This window comes from Chelonoidis abingdonii, chromosome 11, assembly GCF_003597395.2.
Source record: "Chelonoidis abingdonii isolate Lonesome George chromosome 11, CheloAbing_2.0, whole genome shotgun sequence".
Taxonomy (NCBI): Eukaryota; Metazoa; Chordata; order Testudines; family Testudinidae; genus Chelonoidis; species Chelonoidis abingdonii.
Window position 1 is genome coordinate 13,647,178 of NC_133779.1, and position 26,459 is coordinate 13,673,636.

Here is a 26,459-nt window from a genome sequence, read left to right on the forward strand (position 1 = left end):
ATCAGTCATAGCCTTCCCACCTAAAACCTGCTAGTCCAAGAAACACAAAACAAACCCCCAACAGGCATCAGAACACTGGCGGACCACCACCCACTCCCTTAACTAGCCTGTCAGTTCTTCTGCCTAGGTCTCTTAGTCTCCCCCACAGCCTCCCCCTGTAAACTCCCTCTGAAACTCCCCTGTTTCCAGCTCAGTTTGCTGGCTGCTGTGCCGCTACAGCTGTCTATGCTGCTGCCTGACTGTATTCAAAGTACAGCTGGGAATCCTTTACATGCTGGAGGTTATGAGAGTGACCAAGAGTTGCTACTTTCGCAACAATGCAGTGCAAAAGACACTCCAGGTTGGAGAATTATGGGGACAGCTGTTCAGTCCAGATTTCATCCTAAAATCCAACTGCAACCAATAATTTTGTTCAATACTACTGGTGATCATAATTGCATGCAGGTATTTCATAGCTACATATAAACAACAATCTATGTTCATGTGATTTTAGCGGTGAAAATTCTGATAAAGTAATTTAATTTGAATTTAAGGATCACCCATCAGTTGCAACGGTTATCATAAGTGCATAGAGCAGGGGTGGGCAAACTACAGCCTGTGAGCCATTTTAAGCTGGCCCCCACTCCGGCTGGGACACTGGGTCGGGGGCCGGACCACATGGCTCAGCCCTGCTCTGGCGCTTCAGATGGGGCACAGCGTCAGGTCCAGACCACATGGCTCCCGGAAGCTGTGGCATGGCCCCGCTCCAGCTCCTACACGCTCCAATGTGAGTTGCATGGGCAGTGCCTGTGGATGAGGCAACATGCAGATCTGCCTGGCCACATGTCCGCACAAGAGCATGAAAATAAACATGCCACTGCTTCTGGGAGCTGCTTGAGGTAAGCTCTGCTCGGAGCCTGCACCTTCTGAGCCTCTCCCCACACCCCAGCCCCCTGCTCCAGCCCTAATCCCCCTCCTACTCTCCAAACCCCTCGATCCCAGCCCAGAGCACCCTCCTGCACCCCAAACCTCTCATTCCCAGCCCCATCTCAGAGCCTGCACCCCACCCTCCAAAACCCTCAGTCCTAGGCCAGAGCACCCTCCTACACTCATTCTCAACCCCACCCCAGAGTCTACACCCCCTCCTCATCCTAACTTTGTGACCATTCATGACCCATACAATTTCTATTCCCCATTGTGGCCCTTGGGCGAAAAAGTTCACCCACCCCGGCATAGAGCAATACAGTGGGACCGGGATCCTGCAGGTCCCACAGGACCAGCTGCCATACTAGCGAGAGCAGGTAAAACTCATTTTGTGGCACAGATTGGGTGGACCAAAAAAACCCAGACTGCAGTACTTGTGGGAAAACAAATCTCTCAGTTTATCAAGAAAAGCCTATCAAACTTATTTATTTATGACACGGTTTAAACAAGATGTGTTTTATTTTTAGTGGTAAAAATTGTGCCTGAATTCCTTTTATGTACAAAATATACCAACCAACCTTCGTTTTTCAGTAGCGCAGGGGAATCTGTTGCAGGATCTAAAGTTTGAGGGTGGGAGCAGGATAAAAATGCAAGAAAAATGTAGAAGCAAGTATTGCAGAGTGGGATAGAAGCAGGATTAAAAAATAATTCCCAGGCAAGACTCTATAAATGAAGTTTTTTAGAGCTGCATTTACGGTGTTTGCACAGTCGAACAGACAAAGTGAAAAGGGCAGCTTTTCAGCAACTTGACAACAGTTGTTTGCAGTGTTGGGTCCCATGAAATATGAGAGAAAAGGTGGGAGGTAACATCTTTTATTGGATGAACCTCTGTTGGTGAGAAGCTTTAGACCTTACACAGAGCTCTTCTTCAGGTTTGGGAATGGTACTTGGAGTGTCACAGCTCAACACAAAGGTGAACAGACTGTTACACCTTTGCAGTTGTAAGGCAAAGGGTTAGTGGTTCTTAACCAAGAGGACGTGTACCCCCCAGGGGTACATCAACCCATCTAGATACATGCGTATTTTATAACAGGGTACATAAAATGCACTAGTGAAGTCAGCACAAACTAAAATTTCACGTCTTGTTTATACATCTCTACATACTATACACTGACATGTAAGTACAATATTTAAAGTCAATTTTTCAGTATGTTGTGACACTTATTTTTATTTCTGATATTGTAAGCAAATAGTTTCAGTGAATGAAACTTGGGTGTCCACAAGACTAATCAGATTCCTGAAAGGGGTACTGTAGTCTGGGAGGGTTGAGAGCCACCGGATTAGTGGGTTATAGATTGTTGTACTGAGCCATAAATCCAGAGTCTGAGTTCATGATTATCTAAAAGTTATGAATTTAACCTTCCAGGTTGTTCGTCTGGAGATGTTGTGTGGGGGTTTTCCTTTAAGCAGGATATAGATGTTATGCTTGTAGGGAAGTAGTGCATATAGCTGCCCAGTGCCTTAATGTGGAGGAAACCATGCAGTGCAACCTACGGGATCATGAAGACTGTTGATAAAACTTGTGGGAGTCACGATAGCTCCACAGATACACGTGGGCAGTTAAAATAAATGACATACAGACCATTGCATTAGTGGACTCTGGAAGTGTCGTCATGCTGGTCTCAAGGAAACTAGTGGGGTGAGACCAGCTGTAGCACCCCGGAATAACCTATACACGGTGCTGTCTATTATCTGACCATCCCTTTACAAATTGAGGTCCAAGGGAGTAATACCACAAGAGTGACAGCAGGGTGGTTCTGAACTCAAATATCTGGTCCTTATAAGACAAGACTTCCAAGGATTTGAAGGCCTACTCCCCAGAGATGAGTCAGAGGGTAGTAACCCTGGATTACTGATACAATGACCCCAGGAACTAGCCCTCTCCTGTGAATTAGCCCAGGATGAGCAGCAGGAGCGGAGTTGACAGGGGAGCCACGGCCGTTGATCCCATGCCATGAGGACAGGAGGTAAGTTGAAATAAGATACGGCTACTTCAGATATGCTATTCCTGTAGCTGAAGTTGTGTATCTTACATTGACCTCTTCCCCCCCTCCCAGTGTAGACCTGGCCTAGGTGAGAAAGGAGGGCAGACAAGAGGTTGGGTACCAGGATTCTGGCCCAGAACCAAAATGCTGCACTTGTAGGGAAGAAATCGTGTCCAGTTGGCAGGGGAATGATGCAGAGGGCTGATGAGCCAGAAGCTGTACCCAGTTCCAGAGACCAACCCTGAGAGGGAAACAAAAGTAGGTCCCTTTGAGTTTGGGCATACTGGACCCTCATTTGAGAATTCTGGGTAAGACCAGGCCAAAGACCTGCTATATGATAGTATTAGGAAGGAGGTCATTGAGGTGAATGGGGTCCCGGTGGAGGGGAAAAATCGAAGGCCTAGGGCTATACTCCATGATAAAAAGGGACCTGTTATATAGAGTAGTTCAAATGGAAGAGCAAGAAATGGAGCAACTCCTGGTACTGCGAAGGCACCAGAGGGCTGTGTTGGACCTAGATCAGTCATTTGTTTGGAGTACAGTTAGGGATAGATAAGACCCTCCATTAAATCCTATGGAGGATTGACAATATCGTGCCTCCTGCCCAAAGCGCCAATTACATGGCCCCGATCACACTTAAAGGCCCTATAGTACCTCTGCCAATTACCGACATCCCATTTGAGATGATAGCCATGAACCTGTTTCAACGGTTCACCCTGGAGATGTCACTGCAAGAAAACAAACATCAGGGACAGGTGGGAATATCCCCTGAATTGACCCCTGAACAACGAGTAGAAGTTATCAATATGAACGGAACCCTGACGTGTTCCCAGAGAAGCCAAGCAGGGTCACAGAAGTTGATTGTATCATCACATATCCTGGAGTAAAGGTGAACATTAAGCCCTACCAGATCCCAGAGACAAAACAAGGTGATCAGGACTAAAGTTAGGAGAACGGTAGAGCAAGGAGTTGTTGAGGAGTCCCATAGTCAATAGTCCAGTACAATCATCCTCATACCTGAGCCAGAGGGCAGCATGAGGTTCTGCAATGACTTCTGAAAATTAAACAAGGTGTCCCAGTTTGATGCTCACCCCATACCTCGTATAGACAAGCTAAATCAACCAATTGGGAAAAGCCAGATTTTTGTCCAGCCTGACCAAAGATTATTGGCAAATTCCTCTGGCCAAGGACGCCGAAGAGAAGACTGCATTTTCTACACCAGAAGGATTGTGCCAGTACACGGTCCTCCTCCCTTTTGGATTACATGGGGCTCCCACAACCTTCCATCAGCTCATGGAACACCTGTTGCATCCACATGGCAAGTATGCAGCTGCTTACCTGGATGATGTCATCATCCATAGCCCAGACTGGGGGATGCACCTAGAAAAGGTGGAAGCAGTACTGGATACCCTAAGAAAGGCAAGACTCACTTGAATCCCTCCAAATGTGCAATAGGGCTAGCAGAAGCCAAATACATCAGGTACATCATGGGAAGGGGCATAGTGAAGTCCCAACTGAAAAAGTTAGAGGTGATAAAGTTGGCCCCAACCGATCTGGAAGGAACAGCTCAGAGCATACCTGGGAATAGCTGGGTACTATAGGCCATTCATTCCCTACTTTGCTACCAGAGCACAGTCGTTGATGGATCTGATGAAAGCCCAGGACCCAAACAGTGAAATGCACTGGTGCAGCTGAAGAAGCTTTTACAGACCTGAGGACCACCCTCTGCAGTAACTCAGTGCTAGTAGCCCCAGACTTTGAGAAGGAGTTTATATTGCAAACCGATGCCTCCGAGATTGGGAGCTGTGCTTTCTCAAATGGTAGGAGAGGAAGAACACCCAATCCTGTTCCTCAGTAGGAAACTCCTGCCCATAAGAACAAATGTATGTTGTGGTAGAGAAAGAATGCCTTGCGGTAAAGTGGGCCATGGAAACCCTCTGTTACAACCTTCTCAGACAGAGGTTTGCCCTCATCATTGATCATGTCCCACTGAAACAGATGCACCAAACAAAAAGAAATACAAGGGTAATGATATGGTTCCTGTCCTTACAACCCTTCCACTTCAGAGTGCAACAGGTCAGGGACCAGGTATGGCAACGCTGATGGCCTGTCAAGGGTGCACTGTTTTTCAACCCAAGTAGCCCAACCCCACGGGGTTGAGCAGAAAGTGGGGATGTGACAAAATCAGGCAGGGTAGCTGCAAGATGGTCCTGGAAGGACAATATATTAGCCCTAGAATGTTAAAGGCCCTTTTTCCTACAAGCTGAGAAGAGCTTAAACACCTGAATCCAATTAAGGGCTGCCTGAGGCCTTTAAAAACCCCTCTCCTGGGGAGAGCAAATGACAGACCAACAGATAGGACAAGCTGCTGCCAGGCTAGTGGCAGCAGGGAAACAGGCTGTTCCAGGCTGAGAGACTGTTCCTTCCCATAAGGGCAACAGCCAAACTTGAGTGCCTGCTAGGGGAAGGACTGACACTCCATGAAAACCAACCAGATGACACCTTGCTCCAGTGGGGGGAGGGGGGGCAGCAAAAGGTACCTCCTTGGGTTTATGATACTGTTTCCTTTTTATTTGGTGGAGAATCACTCCTTCGAACGACCCTCAGGCCCACCCTGAAAATATGACCAAGGGAGTACAGAAGGGGGAAGGCAAACCCTGCCTGAGTGGGGCTGATTACCCCAGACCCATCACTGCCAGAGGGGGAACAATAAGTCTGGCAAGAGAAAACAGGTGCCTTACCACAGAATGTTTATACTATTAGACACCCACAGCTGGCTAGTGCCAGCTGAACTGGGCTATGGGGCTCTTTAATTGCAGTGTAGATGTTTGGGCTCAAGAGCTCTGGGACTTGCCTACCTTGCCAGGTCCTAGAGCCTGGCTTCCGGCAAAGCCTGAATATCTACACCACAAACAGCCCCTTCAACCAAGTCAGCTGGCACACGCCAACTGCAGTGTAGACATACCTTTTTGAGTACCTTTCCCAGACTTGAATTCTGTGTAAGCTCAAAAACATCTTTCACCAGCAGAAGTTGAAGAAGTTGATCCAATAGAGATATTATCTCACTCAACTTGTCTGTCCAAACATGAAAGCTGGAATTTTCAGGCCTTCTTCCCTTAAGGCACCAGTAAGTTTGCAAGTTTAACATTTTTGCCTAAGTATTTAAGGGAGGAATCCGATTGCACAAACCGCTGAAATCATATCACGTGTATTTATTTCAGTGGAAGATACAGGTGCAGAGCTGAGACTGCACTACTGTAATAAGCAGATATTTACTATGATTTTTTTTTAATATAAAATTGCACAGTCCATGCACCTGGGAAGCCTGTTCAATGACAATGGAAGACCTCCATTATAGTGTCTCTGGGTGACCACATGCATGGGGGCCAATGACCTCTCTCCAAAGCCAAACGCACTGGGCCTATACAAGTAATTTTTAACTACTTTCAATCAGGAACCTTCCACATATATAGTGCAGCAGCAGCTACAGGAAAGCGAGACTAGACACCATTGGTAGGCACAATGCAGAATCCTAGCACTCTCATTGAGGCCAAAAACTTAGGCAAGAATGAAGAATACCAAGTTAGACTATTTAACATGTTTGTGTAGAACTATTAAGCCTCATGCTTCAAGGTTTAAGCTCATCTCTAACTATCAGGATTAGGAGATTTCACACCTTCCTCTGAAACATCTTCTGCCAGCCACTGTCAGAGACAGGAACTTGACAAAATGGACCATGGATCTGATCCAATCCAGCACTTCCTATGATCATAATGAGTTTCCAAACTAGACTAATGCCTAGATTTTCTTCCCAAACTCAGCAAATTGCACATTCCTCATTAAAGGTTATACATATCCACAAGGTAAGCTTTTTTAAAAAAACCTGTTAGGATGGGCAGGAGGAAATGTGGAGAGAGATGCCTGACATTTTTTAAAAGCAAAACCCTTTGCCTATTCATGCTCTAACAACTTAAAACCAAGTCAGTCTGTTCTAAGTCTGCTTCACACCTCAGCACCAAGGACGACTTTACACAGATAGTTTGAAGACAAACTGTACCACTGCAACACTAATTTAAAAAAACAGATCTACAGAACCCTGAAAATCTACAGATATCTGCTTTATACCCGTGGCTATCCGCAACTTGCGGATAGCGCGGATGTAGATACAAATTTTGTATCCATGCAGGACTGACTGTAAGAGCCAGGAGGGCAGTTGTGAAGAATCACATTGCAGACCCTCCACCTAGAATGGGTGGGGGAGCTGGAGGGCAGGGACACTGGGCAGGTAGCTGCTCCAGCTTCCCCCGCCCCCGGCCCAGGGCAGGTGGAAGGTCCAGCACAGCTCCCCACAGATGCCTGCCAGTTCTTACTGTGGCTGGGCTGTGGCTCTAAAAACCACCCCCAGCTGGAGCTGGGTCACGGAGATCAGCACTGGCAGCTGTGGGGAGCCTGGGTCCTTCCCACCTGACCTGTGTGGGGAACCTGGGGGGCAGAGAGACAGGCTTGAGGCTGCTCCCCACCCCTCATCTAGGGCAGGTGGAGGGACTCAGGCTCCCCACAGCTGCCAGTGCACCTCTCCCTGACCTGGGTTCCAGCATCAGAGGTAGGGGGGAGAGGAAGCCCAGTCACAGTAAGAGCCAGTCAGGCAGCTGTGGGGGACTCTCTATCTGTCCTGGGCAGGGATACTGAGCAGCCCCCGGGCAGCTCCACAGGTTCCTCCCCCGCCCAGGCCAGAGTGGAGCCCAGTCAGGGACCTGCAGCAGACCATCCACCTGACCAGGTGCCCAGTGGGGGGCAGGGGCTGAGGAGTGTGCCTCAGAGCCTCTGCCCAGCCCCAGTGTACAGCCCTGCAAGTGTGGACTGGATGCGGATATGCATTTTTATATCTGCGCAGGGCTCTATACATCTAGATCAGTGTTTAAAATTTTCCCCACCAGGAACTGAAAAAACCCTCTGGTTTTCTAATCGCAATTCACCCTAATCCCATAATACTTCAAGGGCACACAGGTTTGTCATCATGATAGGACATCACAGGTAATTTCTGGTTGATGGTGTTCCGAGTTTGGTACTGCCCATATATGGGGTAGTTTCCCTTAGCACACCTATCTTGTCTCACATATCACTTCTCATTTCAGGCTCTACAGCAGCAGTGCATGAGGACACCAAAACAAGCTCTACAACACAGATACTGTCCCCCAGAGTTCTGCGGGCAGGTAGAGCTTGCGGAGACATATTGCTCCTTTCCTAGCTCAGTACAACTGCATTTTCTTCCCCTACACTCATAGGATACAACACAGCCAGTGCCCCCTTACAGGCCAGAGTTAAGAAATGCTGCTCTAGGGTAGTCATCAGAACAGCTAATCTACACGGTTACAAAGAAAATCACAATACTAATTCTGGATCTAGGAGTGACCAGAATGCACACTGACACTTGCAGCCAGACAAGCAATTACACGCCAACATACAAGATCTTTAAAACTTACTCCACAGCTGCGACAGACTTGAGGGAGAGGTTTACATGTCACAAAACTGTACTAAATGACTTTCCACCAAGTCTAGCCCTTCCATGTTCCACCGGTGTCCTTCCCTCCTCCTCTACCTGCCACAAAATACAAATCAGGGGATTTCCTCTACAACTTGATCACCTGACACTGAACATTTTTTACTACTTGTGGTTACAACATTTCTATTTACCAGGACTAGAAAGTTGGAAAAATGCAATACTTCCCTATTCTTCCCACTGTGTAGAGACTGAGCATGACATCATTGTGTAGAAACTGTTAGTGTTTCCCATTTGTGTGGAACTGTCAAAGCGCAACAAAGGGAACAAGAAGCATTTTTAACAAGCGTGATTCCAGAGTCACCAAAAAAAGTCACAAGGGGGGCTCAGAGGCCTTATCTATTTTGTATTCAAAGTTAAACTCATTTCATTAAATCAGTGAAAATGGGACCAAAATAATCAATTTAAACTTGGCTTGCATTGGATTTCTCTCAACTCAGGGCTAAACCAATGGAAAGCCAGGTTTATGTCAAATTAGGGATTTGCATTGTTTTAACTAAGGCCTTGTCTACACAATGTTTGGGTGTGATTCTCCTATCAGTTAAATCTATATAGCCCTTAGTATGGATACAGGTGTATCTGTATAAGGGTGCCTTACCCCTGTAGAGCTTATTCTCTTTCTTTAAATGTGTAGCTATACCAGAATACTGTGCCTTTATGCTGATATAACTGCATTCATATTAGGATAGTTGTGAGATAAGTATGGTAATTTCCTGGACATAGGTTACTGAATTCAGTTTAAGGGCACATCTATACTTAAAAACACTGCATCAACACAGTTGCTGAAGCGCTTTAATGAAGATGCTCTAAGCCAGTGATACTCAGACATCAGTGGTTCAGGAGTCAAATTAGCCATTAATATTACCCAAGAGTCCCAGTAGTGTGAATTCAGTTTCGTTTACTATAGTAATGATCATTATTTAAACCGTATGACGGGAAATATTTAGTTTTTATTCAGATATTATTCTCAGTAAATAAATTAACTGATTAACAGCTAAAGCATCCTGATCGGTTAATAATTAGTGTTTTAACGTGCTGCAAAGAGCTGCAGGAGACACAGTAAAGAGCTACTTGTCATGAGATGCAGTCTGAGTATCGCTGCTCTAAGCCAATGAGAGAGCACTCTCCTGTCGGCTTAGTTAACACATCTATGTCAGAAGCAGTAGCTATCAGTGGGAAAAACACTTATGTCAGTACAACTGTACCACTCAAAGGCAATTCACTGAAGTAATTCTGTAGTGCAGATCAGGGCTAAGTAATTTAGGAGCCCACTGTATTAACGCAGATGTTTGCATGTTATTGTGGGACTGCATGCAACTGGTCTAGGAGACATGATTAAAGTAAGCCGTTGGAAAGTGTTGAGTTTTATAGATTGTTTTAAGGAGTCCTAAGACAAGAATATACTGTTGAGTAAGTTTCCCAGGAATACTTGGAGGGGAATGCCAATGCCCACCTCCAGGCTTGATCTTTTCACTCTGTGAAAACCTGTGTCTATAAATTACCTACTGTCAAGATCAAAAGGTCCAAACTGCATAAGGAGCAGCTGTCAGATTCATGGAAGGTTCTTGTGCTGAGCAAAGGAGTTCACACTTTATGGACTTGTAAACACAAACTACTCGTGGAGTCTGAAGGACTGCTCACCAGCCAGAGCCCCTGCTGGAATCAAGCTTTACAATCTCTAGCTATTTTCCAGCTCAGAGTGGGAAGCTGACAGTTTCAATCTAAAGTGCCCTTTTGAGGGAGGGTGGACAAGGTTGCTAAACTCTCAAAAGAGGATTGTTAACTCTTCCTCTTATCTTAGCCCATTCCACTCTGCCAGGTACATCAATCAGCCACTATCTCGTCCCCTCTACATCTCCAAAAACAGAGGAGACATTTGCTCCCAAGCGAGGAATAAAGCCGGCCTCTCCTCCATAAAGGCATGGAGGTCACAGGATATCAGAAGGGTTGGTTTGGGGACCTTGGAGGAATTGCATCACAGCCCAGGAGAGGTTGTATTAATCTCCTTTGTTATAACCAAAATATGCTTGAATCCCTCTTATCTGTACCCAAGAAGCACATGCAGCACTGCCAGGAACTGCTGAATGTGAGCACAATCAAGTCACTGGGACTTGGTCACGTTCCGTTTTTCTTGTCCATCTGAGCGCTACACATCCTCTCACAGGGAACAAAGATAGCAGGGTACTGTACATAAAAGTAGTTGTAACCCAATAAGTTTACTACTACTCTCTTTGCTCTGCCAGACCCTCTCAAATTGCCCTCCTCCACAAGCCCCCCACTTTAAAAAGTGACAAATGGTTTTATGATGCACAAAGGGCTCAAGATGTGGTGTTTTATTTTGAGTGTTTAGCCTGCTTGTTCTGTTAGAAATAGCCAAGCTTCCCCACTCACAAATTCCTCAAATAAGGCTCCTAAAACAAGGAATCTGAAATGCAAGAGACCATACCTCCCCCTAAAGCAGAAAGCTGAAGATGCTCAGCATCTCAGGGAAAAGGGGCAGACAAAACAGGCCACTTCTATCTAGCTGCAAGAATATGGTTTCAAAACACTAAAAAATTCACATTTTGAAAAAAAATGTTGGGCATCAGGAATAAGGTCTGATATGGCGCGCCCTGAGCTGAGAGTTTCTGTGAACCTTTTGCTTATTGTTTACATTAAAAAGGCAAAAAACTAAAAGTCGGGAAGTTTAAGGACTTTATTCACACAGAAGTCCTATTGGTTATGGTTAAACAGGTTTAAATCCTGACTCGGTTAAAACAGTGCCACCTGCTATGACGATAACCGTATTGATTGTGTGGTTGTAGTTTATCAAAACAAGCTAAACCATGTTTGACTAGATTTAAGTGTCCACATAGTTACATAAGTTTAACTAAATTGATTTAAACATGCCTTTAGTTCAGGGGGTTCTCAAACTGGGGGTTGTGACCCCTCAGGGGCTTGTGAGGTTATTACATGGGGGCCACAAGCTCTCATTCTCCACCTCAAACCCTGCTTTGCCTCCAGCATTTATAAAAATATTTAATGCTATTATAAGTTTTTAATTTATATGCAGGGAGTCAAACTCAGAGGCTTGCTGTGTCAAAGGTCATCAACACAGAAGTCTGAAAACTGCTTCAGTTATACTGGTGCAGGCCTTGAAAAACTGGAAAGAGATCAGGGCTTTACTGGATCTAAATAGTGACACACAAAGGTAGACAAGATACCAGAATTTGTAAGGTTGTTTTTTTAAATGCATTCAAAGGCATTTTAATAACCAACAGAGAACAGCCATCCCAGTTTTCTTGCCATATATCAGCTTTAAAATATGGTGCCACTGTATTTAACTCCATGTGCCCATATGCACCATCCCTCCCCCCCTTCAACCTTCACTCTCAGTGTTCTACAGTTTATGTTGCAAAAGCCACTCCATGCACTAAAGCCACATTCCTCTAACTTCTCCTCAAGCCATTCTTTCTGCCTTATCTCCCTCAAGATTTCAACATGATCTTCACCCCACCAAAAAGCATTTCCTTTTGGCAAGTTTGAAGTCTCAACAAAAAAATTCTAATCTCAGATTGAAACTTTTAAACATGTTTAAAAGTTTCAAAAAAACATGGTAACATACTGGACAACGGCAGGAATGTAATGAGAAACAGACCATATTTCAGCAGCAGTACAGCTTCAGAGAGCTGCCAGGAGTAGAGAGACTCCCTGAGTCTGCACAATTTCCCTGTGAACCAAAGCAATATCCTGTTACCTTATCTCCTTTCTCCAAGCTTCTTTTGCTATTCTCGTAGCTATGATCTCCAAAACAAAGCAAAACTGTAAGCCTGCCCTTCACTCACTCACCCACTTCCTAAACATGATCCTATTCATGGACTATCAGGCTTGGAAGAGACCTCAAAAAGGTTATTTAGTCCAACCCCCTGCTCAAAGCAGGGCCAATCCCCAGACAGATTTTAGCCCCAGATCCCTAAATGGCCCCCTCAAGGATTGAACTCACACCCCTGGGTTTAGCAGGCCAATGCTCAAACCACTGAGCTATCCCTCCCCCATTCTCTCGTTAGCCCACGGTTTGGATTTTCACCATAACTGGCTTAAACCTTAGGTTAGACTTGATATGATTACACCCTACTGGCCTCTTCTTAGGAAGGAGACTGCTACTCCAACTGACCACTGGATGGAAGAAAGAAATAGGGACCAACCCTTGACTATCACAGGACATCCCTGAACATGCCCTGCTCAGACTGACACCCTGTCAGTATTAACCTTGAGACTTTTCTCCACATAAAGCATGATCTCTGTGCAGCAAGAAAGACTGGCCCATCATCCCCCACACTTAGGGTGATCAGATAGCAAGGATGAAAAACTGGGATGAGGTGGGGGGTTATAAGCACAAGACAAAACCCCAAACATCAGGACTGTCCCTATAAAATTGGGACATCTGGTCACACTATCTCCACCTGCTTTCAGTAGAGAATGGAGGACTCAGATAGCTCCCTATTACATTACATAGCTGCTTCTTCCCATCCAAGCAATCCTTCCTTTACAGCCACTTTAAGGCAGTGTTTACCTTTGTGCCAGAGATCCCATTTTGAAGCCTTGTAACCAGTGCATGAAGCACCAGTAAACAATTCGCATTTGCATCTTGTTCACAACATTTCAAGGGGAGAATCTTGCCAGAGCAGTACACAAATGCTTCAAATCATGCCAATGGGACACTACCAGTAGCTTACCCAGTCTGCACAGCAGCACGTGAATACTACAGGCAGGGTGAAAGTTGCACCAATGAAGCTTTCCCTATACAAAAAAAGCTGTACCAGGACCAACACCAGCTATTTCTAAGAAGCACTAGTGCCCCCGCCACCTCTCAACTAAATGAACACCTTGCCTTTGCACAAGTGCCTAAGACGGCCTTTTGTTGAATGAATGCATAGTTGGAAACTCCACTTGCTATTCAGCATATGTCCTTTGACAACACCTACTCACCATTGGGCTGTAAACAGAATTTAAAAAATAACCCATTTAAATTATTAAAGTTATATTGGTTAACCATTTAATCGTTAACATGATGGGGTCCTGGTCAGGGCTGCCGCCAATCTGTTTTAAACATTAACTGCAATATATTAACCAATAAGTATTAGTCTTACTGTTAACAGGTTAATATTTTACATCTCTACTCACCACTCAAGCGCCAATGAAGGATACATGCCATCAAATATAAGGGAGAGTTAAGATAGCATCATCTTTTATACAGTACAGAGAAAGATGCCCTAATATTGTTGGTTTAGACCTAACAGCTGGGGGGGGGGGGGAGTTTTTTGCTACAATACCCACAAAACAATTCCCCTTCAAAGGACTCCATCCATAGCCTGTTAACAGTAAACACTCAATCTCTGTATACCCAGGACTTGAAACTTGCAAACAAAACCAACTAAAAACAGACAGAAAAGGACAAGAACTATTAGTACTCCACTCAGCATCCTGATATGTATTGGCATGTGCATACGCACAGATCACTTGTGTTAAATGGAGGGAGGAAATGGGTAAATGACCCCAAAGCGATTCAGTAAAAGAATCTGATTTGTACTTTGGAAAGGCCACTTAAAACCTGCATTTTCAAAAGCAACTAGCTGATTCATGATGCCTGTGAGCTCCTTTGGACACTTTAAAGGAGGCCTATTTTTTAGAAAGCCCTCATCCACCTTCTGGAAACCATGCACCTTCAGAAATGTGTCAAGTTAGTGATTTAGATGTTATAAAATCTTGAGTGCCTATTTTGCTTCTGAAAGCCTCAGCCTTAGGCACCCAAACACAGACTTTGGAGGCTAATCTATGGTCAAAAATGGGTGCCTAGGGATATTTAAGATCAAGGCTTCATCGGCACAGAAGAGTGGTGCTGCTTTAGCTATTTGATGGACATGGAGCTACTCTGTATTTATGTACAGTGTATGCTAGACTGGTTATGGGACACTTTCTGAATGACTACATTAGTTTAACTCAACAGGAGTCTGTCTGGAAAAAACAAGCAGAAAAGAAATGCTCAAGATAAGCCACCTCTCAGCAAATGTTTCACAGTTGTGAAGGGACAATGCCAGAACAATTAGCATTGATGATTTTGCCTCCAGTCAACCTACAAAACTGGCTTTAAAAAGGCCACTTAAGCTTTGCTGGCTCCTGGTATCTATGTTAAAAGAAAAACTGGTACGGACTGGAACCTTGGGTATTCTGGATGGAGTGTTCTACCAATATGACATACACACACACTCTACATACATATACCCAGATTTTGTGCTCACATTTTGGGACAGACTGAACACTTGTGAGAGACAAGATAGGTGAAGTAATATCTTTTATTGGACCAGCTTCTGTTGGTGACAGAAAAATTCACTTTGTTTCTCCAGTATCCAGGGACCAACATGATTACAACACTGCATGAATGCTTATATGACTGTCTTCCAGGTTTGTTGGTAATGTACTGGCCTTTCTGTATTGTGCTGATCTCTGAACAATAAACAAATTGAGCCTGGTCTATCTAATGTACCGATAAAATAACTGAATCCTACTAAGGGTAAGAATGGTAGACACACATAGGGCTACTGCAGCCACGGACCAATCCAGCAGGGGAGCATTGCAAAATTCCATCCTAAGATAAGTAACCTGAAAGGGGGTGGTGTAATAATCGGGGTCTCACAGATCTACCCCCAAGTGCAAGCCTGACTGTGGAAAGTAGATTGGAACGGTTTATAAACTTACAACAAATGTTGATGGGAAAAGGTACTAAGGGAGTTACAGCAGTAGACCATCTCAAGGACTGCGCTAAAGATCACTTTTGATAAACAAGTAGTATGGACTGGAAATCAGACTAAAATTGGCATGTTGGAACTCAGGCCTAACTAGTGACAAAACAGAGAAAATAGGATATTACATCCATCACTCCATTTTGGGATCCCTAAAAAAAGACTTTGGGGAGGGAGAAGTCACCTAGCTAGCTGAGAGAGATGGAATGCAAGGGGCAAACTTTACCATCACAGCTGCTACTCCCACACTGTCTCCTGGGCCCCAGGATCCACTCTGATACAGCTGGGCCTTCAATGTCCTCACCAGGCCACAGCGTGACCAAAATGACATCCCCACCTTCAACTATTTCAACCCAAGCACCATTTGAGTTGTAAGACTGTGGTTATTGCTGTCCCCCTTCCCACTCATGTGTTCTTTTCTTTCCACACCTTATTTTTTCCTCTTTCCTTTTGCCTTCTGTTTAATAAATCTGGCTTAGCCAAAGTTACATATTTTGCAATGCTGCTGTAGGCCTGTGACCACAGAGGCAGCCAAAAGCATTGTCATATCCCAACTAACTAGCATGATGCTGATACAATTTTGCCTGTTCTCAAAGTGGCTGATCAGACAGTAGAGTGGGCTTGGGTTTCTCCAGCAGTGAGGTTGCAAATAAAAGTCAGCCCCAAAGACAAGCTGCATTTTCTATCTTCGCTGTTCTTCTCTCCCCTTTCCCACGCGTTTATCTTGTATTAAAGGAAGCAGGATCAGACTTTACCAACAGCTCCAACCTAGCAAACGATTGCCCCTAAGGACAGTTACCATCTTTAATACCATCTAAAAGACGGTCAAACAGAGGGTTTTCATTATAAAAACTCTACAGCTTAAGGGAAAAAGGAATTTTGTTAGTACAGACTTAATACTTTACATTTCAAATGCTTTAGTAGTTTTTCCTCGTCCTGCTAAGAAAGAATTTAATGGCGTGTTTGCCATTGGAGTAAGCTGTGTTTACTATTGGACAGATATATGATCATTTTAACACCTTTAACACTCTGGGTCCATTTATTCTGTCCGAATTAATACAACAGGTGCACTCAGATGCCAAAAAGGGGCCGGAGATGTAACCATGACATCATGCCACTGCAAAGCAATATAATCCCCCATGATGTGGATGCAGTTATACCCAGTATGAAGGTGTTTTATACCAGCATAGCTTATTCCCATTCATGAAAATGAATACACTGTGGCAGGGTAAGGTACCATTATCCTTGTATAACTGGAACCAGACCAGGGAATCATGCTAGTGTTATTTCAGAATATCTGCCACCCCAAGTTACCCTGATACAAAACATGTGCATATCAGGCCTAAAGCACCTCTTCTCATATTTACAGGCAATCTCCTTGGAGAATAGATTCAAAGAAAAGATGTAGAACTTTTCCTTTCCACTATCTCCAGCAGAGTGGCTAGCACATTTGGGTGCCATCTCCAATCCCATTGAGGACACATTCACACTAGAAGCCTTTACCAGTATAGTAATGTTGGTTAGGGGGTATGATTTCTGTACTGCCAAAACCCCTGGTGAGTTATAGTTATAATGGTTATCAATTACATCTATATTAGGAGAGTTTGCCAGTACAATAGAACCTCAGAGTCACAAACACCAGTCAACCACACACCTCATTGGGAACCAGAAGTATGCAGTAAGACAGCAGCGACAAAAAAAGCAAATACAGTACAGTACTGTGTTAAATATAAACTTCCCAAAAAAATGAAGTTTTTAAAAAGATTTGACAAGGTAAGAAAACTGTTTGTTTGTTTCATTTAAATTAACCTGGCTATAGTCAGCATTCTTCTTCTGCACAGTAAAGTTTCAAAGCTGTATTAAGTCAATGTTCAGGTGTAAACTTTTGAAAAAACCATAACGTTTTGTTCAGAGTTCGGAACAACCTCCATTCCCCAAGTGTTTATAACTGAGGTTCTAGCCAACCCTTCCCAATGTAGACTAGGCCTGAAAACCTATGGGGTTTGAGCTTCTAAATCTTTTTGGCATTTTGGAAAACATCTCCCTCCTTCATGGAAATCTACTTGAGCCATTGTGTGCTGCTGGAAGAAGTTCTCACAGCACACGTGGAAGGGTAAGTCCTGGCTGAACCTCTGTGGTGCTCTACTTTTCTCACCCAGCACTTACCTGAGGGCCCTTGTGCCCAAATGCCAAGGCCTAGTCACTTCACATTGACATCCCCCAAGTCCTTGCCCCACACTGTCTACTCTGAATCTTGTAAGTACTGGGATAAGGGACATAAGTGGGGCACAGTGCGGGGGAAACAGGGTTAGGGAAGTCCAGAAGCAAGAGTGGAAGCAGCTCAAACAGGCATAGGGTGGGGGGGGGTGGAGCTGAGGGCCAATTTGGAAGCACTGAGGGGGTGATTTGGGGGGCAGAGTCACAGTTCAAGGGCATTGAGAGGCACTGGGAGTCAGTGTGGGGTCACTGAGGTAAAAAGGTTCGGGGCACTCCTCTGTAGCACAGAGGGGGCAGGCTGGGGGTGCTGTTCTAAGGCACTATGGGGGCTGGCTGTGGTCAGCATGGGGGCATTGAGGGCACTTTGAGGGCAAGGCTGGGGAGAGAATGAGGGGGGCATGCATTCTGGAGGTCTGTTCAAGCAGTGGTTTGAGATAAGACACTGTCCTGGAGAGGAAAAGGAGAGTGGTCGGGTGGGGCTGCCACAGGCAGGGCCCCTCTGGTAGGCCTCCCACCCAGGAAGCAGGTCTTCTGCCCTCACTCCACCCCCTCCATTCACACTCCCCACCAGCCTGGCCTCCCGCATTCCCACCCCCTCTTGCATGGGCTCCACACAGCCTAGGCCTTGAACCCAATGCACAACCCCTCCCTCTCCCTACACACACGAGCAGCGCCCCCACCCCCAACACACATCCAACCTGGCCACCTCGTGTACAAAACTGGTTTTGCTCTCCACTCATGGCACCGCTCCCAACTCGCCTACCCCCGCGGGCCCCCGCCCCCTCCCACAATTGCAACAGACCCGCTCCCGCCGGCCCGGCCAGCCCGCCCCCATGGCACAGTCCCCCCCCGCCCGCACCGCCCCCCCCCATGGCAGGCCCCCCCCGCCGCTCCCCGCGGCCCGGCCCCCCCGCATGGCACCCCAACATGCCGCTCCCGCCGCCGGCCCCTCCCCCATGGCAACAGTTTCCCCCCCGCCCGCCCGCCGGCCCCGGCCCCCCCCCCCCATGGCATAGTGCCCCCCCGCCCGCTTCCCGCCGCCCGGCCCCCTCCCCCCATGGCAACAACCCCCCCCGCCCCTCCCGCCGTTTGCCCGGCCCCACCGCCCCCATGGCACAACCCCCCCCGCCAGCTCCCGCCGGCCGCCCCCCGCCCCCCATGCACAAAACCCCCCCGCCCGGCTCCCGCCGCCCGGCCCCCCGCCCCATGGGTCACAGTCCCCCACCCCCGCCCGGCTCCCGGCCGGGCCCGGCCCCTAACCAGCCCCCCATCGCACAGTGCTCTCCCCCATGTCCCGCTCCCGCTGCTCCGCCCCCCTCCCCGCGTGGCACAGCCCCACCCCATGCCGCTCCCCCCGGCCCGGCCCCCCTCCCCCCCAGTGACCAAGGCATCCCATACACGCCCCCGCCCGCCTCGCTCACCTTGTCCCTCTCTGTTGTTGGCGGCGTCCCCGTCGGCGGCGGGGGCCGGCTCGGCCCGCAGGCACTCCCGGCAGACAGAGTGCAGGCAGGGCAGCAGGCGGGGCTCCCGCTCGGCCCGCAGCCGCTCGCGGCACACACCGCACTTCTCCAGCAGCTCCAGCGTCTCGGGCCGCTTCTCCCCGCCGGGGCCGCCCGCCTCGGCCGAGGCCGCCGAGCCCGACATGGCGGCCGCTCCCCCTTTCCCGCCTCCCGCTTCTCCCGGCTCCAGCTGCACGCGGGGCCCGCGCGCCGCTGCTGTGACGTTCCCCGGAAGGGCCGCGCGCGCTGCTCAGGACGGAACGTTCGCCGGGAGGGCCGCGCGCGCGCCGCTGCTGCTAACGGCGATGGAGCGTTCGGGGCCCCGCTGCACAAAGCCTGAGAGACAAGGGGAGCTGCGCGCGCACACGCACGCTGCAAGAGAGAGTTAGAGGGGGGAAAAGGCCCCCACCGGCTGCGCGTCCTTCGCCGTCGCTCTTCCTATGGGGGGAGTGAAAAAATCTGCAGCAGCCGAGCCAATCAGCGCTCAAAGACTCCCTGTGGGCGGTTCTGGGACGATGAGAGTCAGACAAATCGACCAATCCACCCGCGTTTGGGAGGCGACGGGAGCGGAGGACGTCACCTCATATTTCGGCGTAGGGCGGGAGAAAGGACGATAGACTGGGCGTTGCACCAATCGCGGGAGTCGGATCGCCGGCGGGGTGGGGAGGCGTGGAAATGACAGTTAGACAGACCAATCCGCTCCCTCGTTTGCCCAATGAGGGCGGGATAGGCAGAGACGGGTAGGAGATGGGAGCGAATCCGTTTTCAGGGAGGCCTGCCCGCCTAGGTAGAGATTGAAAGGCGCTTGAGAATGATCCGTTAATAAGGTTCCGCCCCTCCGCATGGTAACGGCAACAGTCAGTGATTGACGGATCTGGGTGCCAATCACCCACCGAAGCCTCCCCCGGGGGCGGGAATTTATTTGATTTACATCGGGCAGGCCCTGTAGGTTTCCAAGCTTCGAGAGAAGGCGGAAGAAATCCTGGGACGGACAGAAGAGAGAACCAATCAGCTCATGGATTACCTCAGCAGCTACTCAATGACTGGCAGGAGATTAAGCCAATTACCTTCTCCTAAATTCCCGCTGCCCTGCTCCTTTCTCCTCCCGGAGGGGATCCTCCCCCCCCCCAAAAAACCTTGACATCGCCTTAGGTGGCTGGCTGTAACCGAAATGAAAACCCAGTTCCCTCAAGGGGAGATGGAGACAAATAATGAGTCAATCTGGAGTGACTCATGAATAAGCTGAGCTCAGTGAAGTCACTCCAGACTGACCCAGCGCAGGGTCCTGCCCGCTGAGGTCAGTGGAGTCACTCTGGAATCGCTCCAGTCTGACCCAACACAGAGTCCCACCCCACTGAGCTCAGTAGAGTCACTATGGTTTCACTCTGGTTTGACCCAGAGCAGGGTCTGGCCCTGCTATGCTCAGTGGAGTCACTCCAGATTCACCCAGACCAAAGTCTAGGTCCCCTTGAATTCAACACTCTCCCCAAAACCAGAACTTTGGTTTCATAGAATTATAGAATATCAGGGTGGGAAGGGACCTCAGGAGGTATCTAGACCAACCCCCTGCTCAAAGCAGGACCAACACCAATTAAATCATCCCAGCCAGGGCTTTGTCAAGCCTGACTTTAAAAACCTCTAAGGAAACAGATTCCACCACCTCCCTAGGTAACCCATTCCAGTGCTTTACCACCATCCTAGTGAAAAAGCTTTTCCTAATATCCAACCTAAACCTCCCCCACTGCAACTTGAGACCGTTACTCCTTGTTCCGTCATCTGCTACCACTGAGAACAGTCTAGATCCATCCTCTTTGGAACCCCCTTTCAGGTAGTTGAAAGCAGCTATCAAATTCCTCCTCATTCTTCTCTTCTGCAGACTAAACAACCCCAGTTCCCTCAGCCTCTCCTCATAAGTCATGTGCTCCAGCTCCCTAATCATTTTTGTTGCCCTCCGCTGGACTCTCCAATTTTTCCACATTCTTCTTGTAGTTTGGGGCCCAAAACTGGACACAGTACTCCAGATGAGGCCTCACCAATGTCATACAGAGGGGCAATGATCATGTCCCTCAATCTGCTGGCAATGCCCCTACTTATACAGCCCAAAATACCGTTAGCCTTCTTGGCAACAAGGGCACACTGTTGACTCATATCCAGCTTCTTGTCCACTGTAACCCCTAAGTCCTTTTCTGCGGAACTGTTGCCTAGCCATTTGGTCCCTCGTCTGTAGCAAATAATGAAAGGGCGGCTGTGAAGCATCGGTGATCATTCAAAGAAAGCCACAAGAACAATTCTAGGTCTTTAAAACCTGTCTCACTGTAAGAGATTAAAGATGTTTGATCTTTTTAACTAACTTTAGGGAAGGGTACCAGGTGAGGGTGACTTGATCATGGCCTTTAAGTACCTACCAGTATTGCCAACACTCATGATTTTGTCATGAGTCTCATGATAATGATTGTTTTCCTGGAGTCAAGTGGATACGTGATGATTTCAGCCTTCCTTCTTACAGAAAAATGAAGTTTCTAGCCCTCATGGTTGTGGAGGAAGCTTCAAAATGTGATCCCAGTGCACCCTAAAGACTCAAAAAGCAGAAGGCAAATTAAAAGAACATCAATATTTATTATTTGTACATAATCTCATGATTTTAAAGCCAATCTCATGAGCCTGACCCTTGATTTTTGAACATTTTGGATTGGCAATATGGTCTACCCGGGAGATTTCGAGCGCTTCACAAAACTTTAACAAGATCCAACAACTGGAAGAGAAAGCTAGACAAACTGAGACAAGAAATAATGCTTAGGTTTCCAACAGTGAGTGTCATTAACCACAGAAACGTCTCACAAGGGGGTGAGCATCTCTGTCCCTTGAGAGATGGGGTCTCCATCACTTGGCATCTTTAAACCCAGACTGGGTGTCTCTTTCTAACAGATCTGCTCTAGCTCTGCCAGAAAGCACGTGCTGGATGCAGGCACCACTGATTTGCTATACTGGAAGTCAGACTAGATGATTAGAAATGGTCCCCTCTGGCCTTGAAATCTAGGAGCAATCATATTTTTCAAAACAAAACTCTGCCCCTGGGTTCCCTACAGCCTCTGCAATTATTAAAGCTAATATGTTTTTTTAAAATCTTGGTGATCCCCACCCTCCCCAACACACACATAATTTCTGCCCTTTGATTTCTGTACAATGCAAAAAGATGAGTCAGTTTAACCTGTTTCACCCCCTGACTCTCAGGGTACATCACTGCAATAAAAGACACAGAGCTGGCCCAGGTCAGCTGACTCGGCCTGCAGGGCTATAAAATTGCTGTGTAACTGTAGCAGTGGGGCTTGGGCTGGGGTACGAGTTCCTCACTGTGAACATTTACATTGCAATTTTATAGCCCTGCAGCTCAAGATGCAAGCCTGAATCAGCTGACCTGGACTCAGGGTTTTTTATCGCAGTATAGACGTACCACCAGCATCCAGGCTCTTAATACTATAGAGGATGGATATATCCAAACAACACTGTCCCACCTGCTAACACTAGTAGTGTCACAAATGCCAAACACTGAAAAATCAAGAGTCAGGTCTCAAAGAAGTCATGGGACAGGCTTAAACTCATGATTTAAAAAAAAATAAATCTGTTTGGGGCTCATTTTATTTGCTTCCTGGTCTGAGCCCTTAGTGGGCACTTTGGGTCATGTTTTTAAGCCTTTCTCAGCAACTCTAAGGGGTAAAAAATTGCTTTCTAAAAAATATTCAAGTTGAGAGTCTGACCTAATCCCAGGACTCCAGGTGCTGGGACTTTCAGAAAAATATCCAGGGTGAGGGTCACTTATGCACATACTTAATTCAGGCTCACTCTCTCTCTCTCACACACACACAGAGAGAACAGTAAAATTAAGCATATTTCTCCAGGATTAGGGGCCTTGTGCTTTGTTTTTAATGCTCTAGCATGGAAGTTAGAAATGGGGGACCCTGGTAATGGGGGAATGAGGGGCACACACAGCTATTGCCATGGGGGAAGTATGGGTGAGAGGGTAGGGGAGACAAGGGAAATGGGGGACATACATAGCCATTGGAGGGTGGGGAGAATGGGAGACGCTGGTATGGGAGAAGAGGGGAATAAAGGGGCAAACGCAACCCCTGCCATGGGAGGAGAATGGGGGAAACTTCTGCAGATAAGGGAAATGGGGGGCACACAGGGCTCCTGATGGGTAGGGACAATGGGGGATGCTGCTATGTGAGGACTAGGGGGCACACATGGCCCCTGCCACTGGGGGAGAATGGGGGACCCTGGTATGAGAGGAATGAGGCGGCCCGTAGAGTCCCGGGTTGATGAGAGAAAGGTGGGAAGGGGGGCATACAAAGCTACTGGCAAGGGGTAGGGGGGATGCAGAGAGTCCCTGAAATCCCAGAAGCTGGGGCGGGAGGGTGGCACCCAAGGTCTGGTGTGGGGGTGGGTGGAGGATGGAAGGATGCAAGAAGCCACTGGGGCTGCAAGGAGCTTGGCCTGCAGAAGCTATGAAGCATGTGACTCCTGGTGTATGTGACTCCCCTGGCTTCCTAGCCCTTGACCTTGCCATCTCAAGGTGCAGTACATCCAAAACTCATTACAGTCAATGGGAGCTTCCCCATTGATTCCCAGACTCCCATTGACTTCTGATCATCCCAGCCCTATAGGGAACAATAGCCCCAGGCAGCTGAGAGAAATGCTAAGGGCACAGCCCATTTGGATGCTAACGCAGTTAAGTGGAGCAATCCCAGACAAAGGCATTCAGCTGTCTCCACCCCAACCCCCCTTCCCTCTCCGCTGCATCATGGCCCCAGGGTCCCTGGCTTGGCATCCCTCTGCTCCTGCACCCCACACTGGCCACCATTCTTCTCTAGCCTGTGTAAACTCTCCTCTGAGGAAGGGAGGAGAGCAATCAGAAGTGGTGTTTGCCATTATCAACAGACAGAGATAAGAGGGAAGGTCCTTTCATGGATCAATAACTGGTTAAAAGACCGGAAGCAAAGGGTATGAATAAATGGTCATTTTTCACAGGGGAGAGGGGTAAATAGCAGAGTCCCCCAGGGATCAGTACTAGGGGGACCAGTGCTGTTCAACATATTCATCCACGATCTGGGGGAAGGGGTAAATAGTGAGATGGCAAAGTTTCCAGATAATACAAAATTAGTGTCAAGACAGCTAAGTCCAAAGCAGACTGCAAAGAGTTACAAAGGGATCTCACAAAACTGAGGTGTGAAAACCAAGGGAGGAGAAACTGGTTTTGTAGTTGGCAAGCCATTCACAGTCTTTGTTTAATCCTGAGCTGATGGTGTCAAATTTGCAGACGAACTGAAGCTTAGCAGTTTCTCTTTGGAGTCTGACTTCAGTTCATCTGCAAATTTGGCACCATTAGCTTACACCTCAACTGCTAGAACAGGCCTCATCCTCCCTGACTGAACTAACCTCTTATCTCTGGCTTGCTTCTTGCTTGCGTATATATACCTGCCCCTGGAAATTTCCACTACATGCATCCGACAAAGTGGGTATTCACCCACGAAAGCTCATGCTCCAAAACGTCTGTTAGTCTATAAGGTGCCACAGGATTCTTTGCTGCTTTCACAGATCCATACTAACACGGCTACCCATCTGATACTTTCCTGGACTTGAAGACAAGTTCTGCGTAAGCTTGAAAGCTTGTCTCTCTCACCCCCAGAAGTTGGTCCAATAAAATTATATAACTTCACCCACCTTGTCTCTCTCATACCCTGGGACTGACACGGCTACAGCAACACACTGCAAATAATAGCTCCTAGCTCTCATCATCTGTAGATCTCAAAGCGCATCACGAGGCAGCTCAGTCTCATGATCGCCATTGCACAGCTGGAGAAACTGAGGCGTACAGAAGGGATCGGGCTAACCCAGGGCCGGTGCAAACCAATAGGCAACACAGGCAGTCGCCTAAGGTGCTAACATTTGGGGGGTGGCGACCTCGGTGGCTGGATGTTTGGCCGCCGTGGTCGTCAATGGTATTTCAGGGGCAGGACCTTCCACTGCTTCCATTGAGAGTGCCATTTTGGGGCAGGACCTTCCGCTGCCTAGGGCACCAAAAAGGCTGCTGGCGCTCCTGGACTGGCCCAAGGTCACACAGCAGCAGATCCAGGATGACAACTCCAGCCTCCTGAGTCTGGTCCTCTATTCACTAGGCAACACTTCTCTGGTCAGCGCTCTATTCGTGCTGCAGGGATCTGCAGCCATGCCAGCACACCAGGGTGCACTACTGGGAAGCTTTAGGGTAAGAGTAGGAACATCGGTCAACTTGTTGGTGAAGTGGATCAAGTGTAGACCAGGCGTAGCCAGCTGGGGTTCCCTAAGCCAATTCTAGAAGCCACTGCATTTTAGTGACACCATGGTCTGACATCGTCTCCTGTCGGGCTAACTCAGCACCCTCTCCACCAGTTTCTGTTCACTAGGACCACATTCATCAGGCAGTTGGCAGAGGAGGCCAGTTAACGGAGGGAAGATACAGTGGGGGGTTATCCCCAGCTGCTAGGATTGTGTAAGCAAACAGGAAGGAAGTGCTGGGGGATGGGGAAAGTAGGGAGCCAGAAGGAGGGCAGCTGCAGGCAGGGCATGCTGCAGCCTTCCCCAGACGCCAGCTGGGCTGGGAAACTGGCTACAGGCTGTAAATATAAAGCAGGGTGTGGAGTGGGTGTGATCAGTTACTGAGGTTGGAAAGAACTCTCAGGGAACTACCCAGTGTCACATCCCATGTGCTGTATCCCCCCCCCCACAGCTTCCCATGTCACCTGGAAGGCGGGTAGAGGGCTGTGATACCTGTTGAGGGCGGCCCGGGATACCATTCAAAGAAAGCAGAGATCAGGCAGAGGGGCAGGACTGGCAGATGTCTTAGCTGTGCATTTCTTAGCCTTCAACGCGTTTTACTGTAGCTCTGCTGTTCTGAACTCCATGTTTTCACAGTCCCAGATCCTCAGTGGTATTGTAGGCTGCTCATTTCCATTGATTTCAGCCTCTGAGGGTCTGGGCCATAGAGTTTAAGGCCAGAAGGGACTATATGATGATCTAGTCTGAGCTCCAGCATCTCACAGGCCATTAAACTTGACCCTAGATACCCCTATATTAAGCCCAGGAATCGAGGTGCACTCGCCATTCTGGAAGGACACAGGGCCCTGCTGCTACCACTTAACTGCATTAACAAAGTTCTAGGGGAGTGAATTTCCATTGGTTTTGGAGGAAGCGGTTGGCAGTGGAGGGAGGCGCAAGGAGGGTTCCTGGGAATATTTCATCACCACTGAGCTACCATCTGTGCCCTCCTCTTCGCTTCTCCCTGCCCAGAGGTTGGGCTGATCCTCTATCCATGAGGCAACCTTGCTAGAACCAAAGGGTTGTGAGCAGCACATCTGCAAATCATAATTACCATAGGGGGAGGGGCTCTGCTTCATAGGAGGAAGGCAGAGGTGTGAAGTGG

The 26,459-nt window shown here is 47.9% G+C and overlaps 2 protein-coding genes across 5 annotated transcripts in view; both read right to left on the bottom strand.

Moving 5' to 3' along the window:
• Nucleotides 1–19,414, bottom strand: part of TRIM28 (tripartite motif containing 28) — a 73,131-nt gene extending 53,717 nt beyond the window's left edge. For 2 of the 4 annotated variants that reach the window (XM_075070714.1, XM_075070713.1), the window contains exon 1: nt 18,926–19,414. In XM_075070714.1, the coding sequence (XP_074926815.1) occupies nt 18,926–19,148 (223 nt within the window). In that variant the 5' untranslated portion in view covers nt 19,149–19,414. The remainder of the gene's footprint in view (nt 1–18,925) is intronic. The other 2 variants (XM_032792978.2, XM_032792976.2) reach the window with 1 other exon arrangement.
• The window catches only part of ZBTB45 (zinc finger and BTB domain containing 45), a 95,313-nt gene continuing 87,098 nt past the window's right edge, over nt 18,245–26,459 (bottom strand). Inside the window, exon 4 of the transcript XR_012656765.1 lies at nt 18,245–18,258. The gene's annotated coding sequence lies outside the window, so the exon portion shown is untranslated. The remainder of the gene's footprint in view (nt 18,259–26,459) is intronic.